General features: G+C 43.3%; 1 protein-coding gene across 1 annotated transcript; it reads left to right on the top strand.

Annotated features, from left to right (window-relative positions):
* Positions 1-419: 419 nt before the first annotated feature.
* Positions 420-8,017, top strand: LOC133009790 (tripartite motif-containing protein 16-like). Its single transcript, XM_061077326.1, has 2 exons — positions 420-1,812; positions 7,667-8,017. Exons 1-2 carry the CDS (start codon positions 490-492, stop codon positions 8,015-8,017), a joined length of 1,674 nt encoding a protein of 557 aa, XP_060933309.1. The 5' UTR covers positions 420-489.
* The last annotated feature ends 1,595 nt before the right edge of the window (positions 8,018-9,612 follow it).

Raw genomic sequence — 9,612 nt, 5'->3', positions numbered from 1 at the left:
ACCACGATTTTATCTAATTCTAGTTGTTAAAGTGATGTCATGATTACATTTCTGTCACCTGTAGTGTTTTTATACTTTGACTCTTTCATACGTGTGTTTTAATTTATTTTTAATTGTGTTTTTAATTCGTGAAGCCCTTTGTAAGTTGGTTATTATTCCGTTGAAAAGATTCGTTAACCTTTCTGGAAACTTTGAAGAAAGTGAATCTTACAACCTGTGCTACTGTGAGCTGAATGTGACAGTTCCCAGCTCAACTATTCACTTTGAGATGTGATGACACAGGTAAAGAACTCACAACCAGCTCCTCCCAGTCAGGACATGTCTGTGTCTCCTCCCTTCACAGACGTGTCAGTGTAAGAACCAGTGAACAACAAGCTGTGAACTGTGGGAGATGAGTCACTGCAGGGAGTGAACGAGAGGGGGAGGAGCAGAGATCTGTATCTGTTCAGAGGAAGTGAAACTTTTCTACAGTCTCTGGCAGCAGCTGAAATGGCGCAGCAAGAAAATCAACTGGACAGAGAAAGATTCTGCTGTTCGATCTGCCTGGATCTACTGAAGGATCCGGTGACTACTGGCTGTGGACACAGCTACTGTAAGAGCTGTATTAACACCCACTGGGACAAAGAGGAGGAGAGAGGAAGCTACAGCTGTCCTCAGTGTAGACAGACCTTCACACCGAGGCCTGTCCTGGTGAAAAACACCATGTTAGCTGATTTAGTGGAGGAGCTGAAGAAGACTGGACTCCAAGCTGCTCCTGCTGATCACTGCTCTGCTGGACCTGAAGATGTGGCCTGTGATGTCTGCACTGGGAGAAAACTGAAAGCTCTCAAGTCCTGTTTGAATTGTTTGGCCTCTTATTGTGAAAAACACCTCCAGCCTCATCTTCAGTCAGCTGCATTTAAGAAGCACAAGCTGGTGGAGCCCTCGGAGAAGCTCCAGGAGAACATCTGCTCTCGTCACGACGAGGTGATGAAGATGTTCTGCCGCACTGATCAGCAGTGTATCTGTTATCTCTGCTCTGTGGATGAACATAAAGACCACGACACAGTGTCAGCTGCAGCAGAAAGGACTGCGAGGCAGAGAGAGCTCGGGCTGAGGAGACAAACAATCCAGCAGAGAGTCCAGGACACAGAGAAAGACGTGAAGCTGCTTCAACAGGAGGAGGAGGCCGTCAATGGCTCTGCTGATAAAGCAGTGGAGGACAGTGAGGAGATCTTCACTGAGATGATCCGTCTGCTGCAGAAAAGAAGCTCCGATGTGAAGCAGCAGATCAGATCCCAGCAGGAAACTGAAGTGAGTCGAGTCAGAGAGCTTCAGAGGAGACTGGAGCAGGAGATCACTGAGCTGAAGAGGAAAGACCAGGAACTGAAGCAGCTCTCAGACACAGAGGATCACAACCAGTTTCTACACAACTACCCCTCACTGTCACCACTCAGTGAATCTACACACTCATCCAGCATCAAGCTCCGTCCTCTGAGGAACTTTGAGGACGTGAGAGCAGCTGTGTCACAGGTCAGAGGTCAACTACAGGACATTCTGAGTGAGACAGGGACAGAGATTTTACAGATTGCGTCTCAAGTGGATGTTTTACTTCCACAACCAGAGATGAAGAACAGAGTTGACTTCTTAAAATATTCACAGAAAATCAAACTGAATCATAACACAGCAAACAATGATCTGTTATTATCTGAGGGAAACAGAAAAGTAACACGTGTGAGTGAAGATCAGGATTATTCTGATCATCCAGAAAGATTCACTAATTGGCCTCAGGTCCTGAGTAGAGAGAGTCTGACTGGACGTTGTTACTGGGAGGTGAAGATGAGCAGAGGAGGAAGAGTTGATGTAGCCGTCACATACAAGAATATCAGAAGAGCAGGACTCTCACGTCAATGTGGATTTGGATCAAATGATAAATCTTGGTCATTATATTGTAATGTAAACGATTATAACTTTTCTTACAACAACATCAAGACTCCAGTGTCAGGTCCTTGGTCCTCCAGAGTAGGAGTGTACCTGGATCACAGTGCAGGTGTTCTGTCCTTCTACAGCGTCACTGGCACCATGACTCTCCTCCACAGAGTCCAGACCACATTCACTCAGCCTCTCTGTGCTGGAGTTGGGGTTTATGATGATGGAGACACAGCTGAGTTCTGTTAACTAAAATAGACTTGAGTCATTAAAAGCAGTGATTTAGATTCTGTGTGTAAATCTTTAACTTCTAATGTATCCATGTTTGTTGATCAAAGTTCTTTGTGGTGACGTATTTAGTTCTCACTTTGTAAAGACAGAAATCTATAATTACACTGAATTTGTTTGAAAGAACTTATGTTGCTGTTGTTTTCTGAATCAATGTAGAAATCAGGTTGTGGGATGTTTTAGAACCTGTGTTGATCCTGATCCTCATCAATGAGCTGATTATTTGTTCTTTTCTTTTCCACATGTGAGATGGAGGTGAAACAAACAGCTCATCTCTGTAAAGTATGAATCCACTCGTCCTCATTGTATTTACATATTTAGTGAACGGGCATATTGATCTGCTGCTGCGTAGATTTCTGTTTTGATTTTCCTGATCTGAACTAGCAGTTCCATTGGCGGGTTTGTTCTGCAGCTTTCATCACATGTGTTTCTTAAACGTGTCTAAATTCATTTAAATTTCTTATATATGTATAAAGCAATACAAATCTAATGTGTGAAGAAGCTGAGAGTTGAAATAAAGAATAAATCCAGTCTGTTCTTCTGTCTTCATTCAAAGCTGTTGGAGACAAAGTGAAACTCACGTGAGAGAAGAACTGAGGCAGTTTCCTCCTGAAACTCCACAAACCTCAGTGTTCATGTTCAGGGGTATCTGCATCTCTCCCAGAGGAACTGAATGACTTCTATGCTTTGAGAGCAGCTCCCCGGCTGGGGAGATACGAGAGGCCCAGCATGACCGCTGCCCCCCCATCCAGGGCAGATGTGTGGAAATTACTGTGATGGAAATCTGGAAATACAAGAGGCTTGAAACACCAAAGTTATCTACGTGTATTTAATAAGGGGCTTTCTGCAGAAAGGATCTACACACCGAGAGTCCTAAGGATCTCAGAGTGAAGATAGAGAACAGTCAAAACAAGGGTCTTATATAGGAGAACTGAAGGATGTCTCTCTGAACCAATCCGAACTGGTTCTGTAGGGAAGGAGAGGAATCTAAACATTAACAGTTGTTTCCCATGTGTTTCCTAAGGTAATAAACAGACACACACGTCTTCCTGTGGAGGGTAAACAAGTCGCAAAAGGCTCTGGCAGTTCTCATGTCATAAACAGTTCAGACCATAAAACAGCTCAGGTCTTCAAGTTATTAGACAGGGATGCATAAGTTATATAACCATACTAAGTAAATTTTTCCAATACATCACTTTAACCCAGTGGTTCTCAAAGTGGGGGGTCCGACCCCCTGGGGGGGCGCGAACACTCTCCAGGGGGGGCGCGATGTCACAGACGGAGAGAATTTAAAAAAAAAAAAAAAACAGTCTTTTTAAAGACTCACTCCTTCCTTAGTAATCCCTTCCTGCACGTGCAGTAGGCCTATTCGTAGCCTGATCTAAGGAGTAATTTGCTCCACAATCTTTTTAGAAAGCTCGTAGCCCCAAGAGCTAGCCTTCTAGCTTCCAACTGCAGCTAGCCCTTTTCTCGTTAACACCTTCCTTTACATCTTCAATCATCCACCCTGTTGCAACAAATAAAACACCAGCACTTGAATACTATTCTGTGCTTTCCCTGTCTACATTGTGTACTGTTCGTTTTGTTAGGAACCATTGCCTAGCACAGCCTTATTCATTATTCGTGTGCAAGTCGCCCACAGCCACACATACAAACACACTCACAAGACCACAACGTTGCAATTAAAACTTTATTAACTTCACACACACTGTACTATGGACAAGTTTCTGATTCGTAAAAGTCAGGCAACCGATGCGCAAATTGAGGGTTGAAGCCAAATCTTCGCAAATATGACGAGAGCTATTTGCTGTTTGGTTTCACCGTCACTGGCACGACTGAGCAATGTCCTCAGTTGTTCTCTGTGCTGAGGTGCTGGCAAATGACAGCATGAAGCCGTGCAAATTAAAAAGGCACCTCGACACCGAACACCCTGACCTGAAAGAGAAGCCTGTGGACTTCTTTAAACGTAAACATAATGGCCTCCAGCAACAACAAGCTACCAGCTCCAAGCAGAGCACTGTCTCCAAGCAGTGTCTGGAGGCATCGTATGTAGTTCCTCATACAATTGCTAAGCTTGGCAAACCCCATACAACGCAAGACGTGTAGAATAATGATAGGAGACGACGTGGACGCGTCCTGATGAAACACGGGTGGAAGACCTCTGGAATGGAACATTTTACCATTATCCAACACTATATATTATCTCTGCTTATGCATAATAATTCTGCTTGTGTAACTGCCAAGATGACATCAGGGCCACAAATCTGAGACTGTGCTGGTCTCCCCCCACCAAGACCTCGAAAACGTCTTCAGCCGGTGACTTGCCCTTATCTCTACACACACACACACTCACACACACACACACACACACACACACACACACACACACACACACACACACACACACACACACACACACACACACTTATTCTCTAATCTCTATATTTCAGAAGTCTCACCAGGTCAAATTCCCATCACACCTCCAGTGGAGGATTGTACACGGAGCTTTAGCTACGAACAGACACAGAGCTCACCTGGACCCGAGCCCTGGGGAGGGAAGTGGTTTCTGTGACAACAGGGAGACTGTTGAACACCTGGTGGCGTCTTGTCCTCGACTAGAGGTCTGTACTGTACTGCAGCAGTGGGTGGAGCCTCTGGGGGAAAATTTTTCTCTCCCGTTGTTTGTTTTTGGTCCTAAATACTAGAAAAGAAACAGAGCAACTATAGTCCTGGTAAACTTCCTGTTTGTCTAAACTGGCCACCTGAAGATGTGAAGTGTTTTGAAGGCTTGGCAGCAGCTCACCTGGGAATAGAACACGCCTTCTACACCCTGACCAATAACCTGGACGTTTTTGAGTCAGAGAAATATGTTCAACATAAACAATCAATATAAACACGAAATAACAATCAATAACTCTGTACTACAATTAAATGATAAAGATTCAACTCAACACACGAACTTGTCTCTATATAGTTGTGAGGACACTCATTGACATAATGCACTTGACTGCTTAACTATCTCAACTAAATGTTTAACCCTACCTTAACTTTAACCTAAACTAACTCTAACCTTAACCCTCTAAACAGCCCATTGAACCTGATCACTACAGGACAAACACACACTCCCCTGCGTCACGTGCATGTGTCTCTTCTGATGTTTCTCTCCTTTATTCTGCTGAAGGAGTAAAACATTTTTTATTGTTCAACAAAATAAAAGTGAAACCACAGAGCAAACCGCCTGGCAATTCAGAATAAAAGTTTGACCTCAGAAAACAGTTCATGACAAAATCTAATCAGAGGTTTTGTACAAAGATAAATGACAGGACAGGAAACAGGAAGTAACGTGTAACTTCAAATTTGTATTTCATTCGTTCAAAGTACAAAGTTTGATTTGATGCCTTAACCTTTAATACTGAACTGCATTATTGAGCTTTTATTTTGAATAGTTGTAAATTTGGGCCTGAAGATTGTGTCATATTATTAACATAATTACATGTGTCCTAATGCATTGCCTAGTAATGTATACCACTAAGGCACACATAATATAAAAACTAGAGATGAGCCGGATACCACTTTTGCCGATTACGAGTATAATACGAGTAATCGGAGTCATTATCTGTGCTCGGACTGAATGAAAATCCTCACACAGCGTCACAGCGCTCCTCCCGTCACACACGGCTCTGCTCACTCACTCACAGAACAGCTCCCTGTCTCTCAGTCACTCAGGTTCACTGCGCATCGGGACTGTTCCATAGGCTCAGTCAAGGAAGCAGAAATGATTCGTTCATTTCCCGACTGGGTCTTCGGGTACGAGTCTTTGGAAAAATTTTCACGAGACCTGCATTGGCTCAGTAGAGGAGCGCTGGAGATGCGAGGGACGTTCACTGTCTCCCGGAGAAATGAACACTCTGTGTTTTTAGTGTAGAAAGACGTGAATTATATTTGTTCACAAGTCAATATGACTGGTTTTGTTGTTTTCACTTTACATTTACACTTACTTTACAGTAAAGTAAACCTCTATTAAATACAGTATAACATGACAGTTTGTATGGTTTGAAATTGTCATCTATTATCACACTGGCATTTAATTATCACGGCAAACAATTACACTGCACTAAACTTTAAGTGTTAATGTAAAGTTAAAATAACAAAACCAGTCTGTATGACTTGTGAACGAATATAATTCACGTCTTTCTATACTAAAAACACAGAGTGTTCATTTCTCCGGGAGACAGTGAACGTCCCTCGCATCTCACTCACACACACACACACACACACACACACACACACACACACACACACACACCTGGTGTGGAAATAAATTTAAAAAAAAAAAATCATAAAAGAATGTCAAAGTTAAAAAAGAAAGTTATGTTGAACCAGCCCACTTCCGGGTTAAATCACACCCACTTCCGGGTTAGGCCCCACCCACTCCGAGTACGGATATGGATAATTCATATGGTTAACAGATACAGATACAGATACAGATAATGCTGTACTCGCTCATCCCTAATAAAAACCCAACTTTACTCTTTAATAATATAATATAATACAACAAAGCAGCTGCCTTTAATCAGTGAGGCAACAAAGGCACCCGCCTTTAAACAGTGAGGCAACAAAGGCAGCTGCCTTTAAACAGTTTGGCCACACTGGTGAGGTGAGTTAAGACTGTTGCTCTTTTCAATAGTGTGTTAAAACGTGTTAAAAAGAGGACGTGAAGGAGGGAGGGAGGAGCAGAGATCTGTTTCTGTTCGGAGGAAGTGAATCTGTTCTACAGTCTCTGTCAGCAGCTTAAATGGAGAAACACAGCTACTGTAAGAGCTGTATTAACACCCACTGGGACAAAGAGGAGGAGAGAGGAAGCTACAGCTGTCCTCAGTGTAGACAGACCTTCAAACCGAGGCCTGTCCTGGAGACAAGCACCATGTTAGCTGATTTAGTGGAGGAGCTGAAGAAGACTGGACTCCAAGCTGCTCCTGCTGATCACTGCTATGCTGGACCTGAAGATGTGGCCTGTGATGTCTGCACTGGGAGAAAACTGAAAGCTCTCAAGTCCTGTTTGAATTGTTTGGCCTCTTATTGTGAAAAACACCTCCAGCGTCATCTTCAGTCAGCTGCATTGAAGAAGCACAAGCTGGTGGAGCCCTCGGAGAAGCTCCAGGAGAACATCTGCTCTCGTCACAACGAGGTGATGAAGATGTTCTGCCGCACTGATCAGCAGTGTATCTGTTATCTCTGCTCTGTGGAGGAACATAAAGAGCCAGAGACCAGAGCTGACTTCTTAAAGTATTCACAGGAAATCACACTGGATCTAAACACAGCACACAGAGGTCTGTTATCTGAGGGAAATAGAAAAGTAACATGGATGAGTGAAGAACATTCTTATTCTGATCACCCAGACAGATTCACTGATTGGGATCAGGTCCTGAGTAGAGAGAGTCTGACTGGACGTTGTTACTGGGAGGTGGAGGTGGAGGTGGGGGGGAGAGCAGGAGTTGGTGTAGCAGTCACATACAAGACTATCAGCAGAGCAGGAGACTCACGCGAATGTTTATTTGGATTCAATGATAAATCTTGGTCATTATATTGTTATGGAAACAGTTATTCCTTTTATTACAACAGCATCAAGACTCCAGTGTCAGGTCCTGTGTCCTCCAGAGTAGGAGTGTACCTGGATCACAGAGCAGGTGTTCTGTCCTTCTACAGCGTCACTGGCACCATGACTCTCCTCCACAGAGTCAAGACTAGGTTCACTCAGCCTCTCTATGCTGGAGTTTGGGTTGGTTATGAATCCACAGCTGAGTTCTGTAAACTCAAATAGACTTGAGTCATTAAAAGCAGTGATTTAGATTCTGTGTTTAAATCTTTAACTTCTTTTGTCTCCATGTTTGTTGATCAAAGTTCGTTGTGGTGACATTTCTGCTCTGCACAGAGATCAGCTGTCGATCAAACAGCTGTCAATGTCTATATTCATTTAAATCTCTCATATATGTATAAAGCAATAAAAATCGAATGTGTGAAGAAGCTGAAAGTTGAAATAAAGAATAAATCCAGTCTTTTCTTCTGTCTTCATTCAAAGCTGATGTGTTACGTCCAGTCCTGACTATTAAGGTTATGTTGGTCTGATATTTATCGTTTATTTCTTCTGTTCTGTGTTGTTATTGTTTACTCACCTCTCCTCTCGTTTCAGATTCTCACTCCCTCCCCTTGTGTCCTGATGTTGATTGTCGGCCCAGCCTTGATTGTTTTCACCTGTATCGTATTACCTTGTGTATATAGTCTGCGTGTCCCTGTCGTCTTGTTGCCAGTTTGTCTTAGTTCTTCCATGTGTCTAGTGTCCCAGCATTTACTCCTGATAGCTCTCTTGTTGCCGGCCACTGCTTGTTTAATGGATTACGTCTCTGCCTCTCCCTTTCCGGATACTCTGCACTATCTTCGACTGCCTGCCTGTGTACCGACCTTGGACCGTGCTCACCACAAACTCTGCCGCTGCCTGTTCCCCTTTGGATTGTTGTACTCGTGTTTGGACTGCCTCTCCCTGTACCGATACCAAACAGTAAAGCTTTTCTTTGCACTTACCTCTGTCTCTGAGTTGTGCGATTGGATCCTCAGACTCTACTACATCCATTACATGATGGAGACAAAGTGAAACTCCTGTGAGAGAATAACTGAGGCAGTTCTCCTCCTGAAACTCCACAAGCGTAACTTATGACTATAACTATGGATCTATGAGACTGAAGGATCACCACGGCCTTCACCTTGAATCATGCCCTCATCTCCCTATCCTCGAGACCATATATCCACAATAGAAGAGCTGAGCTACAAGACAAGGTGACGGTCATCGTTCTGTCTCATAGATCCATAGTTCTAGTCAGAACTTATATCTATCCATAACGAAATACCTATTTCGACCTTACTCTGACTACCACGGCCTTTACCTTGGATGACTAGAACCATCAGGGTCGCCATAAACAGCACCGCGGAACCCAACCCACCCCACCCCCCAAGTTAGGATTTATTGAATTATCTCAATGACCCCCCCCCCCCCCCCCCCATTTCAACATAGAGGAGAACATGTGGAAACCTTCAGTTGTCATAAAAACTCCAAAGGTTTAGTTTGTCCAGTCTGGGCCACCGTAAAAAACATGGCCGCCTGCATTGAGAGGACCTGCTCCTGATGTAAATACAAAGTAATGTACAAAGATTTAAATCTAAAAAGCCCATTCTAGAGTAAAGAAAACAACTATTGTTCTGCCAATAGATCCTTTCACCTAAATCTTACACACTGGATGTTAAAAACACACATACAGGGTTTAACAACTTAAGAAGTACAGCAAAGTCACCAAATTGTTAATAATTGTATCAAAAACTACTAAACTTAAGTGAGGAGAACTTCACCTAGAACCAAACATATTG

This window comes from Limanda limanda, chromosome 8, assembly GCF_963576545.1.
Source record: "Limanda limanda chromosome 8, fLimLim1.1, whole genome shotgun sequence".
Lineage (NCBI taxonomy): Eukaryota > Metazoa > Chordata > Actinopteri > Pleuronectiformes > Pleuronectidae > Limanda > Limanda limanda.
This window is presented reverse-complemented; position numbering and strand designations above follow the sequence as displayed.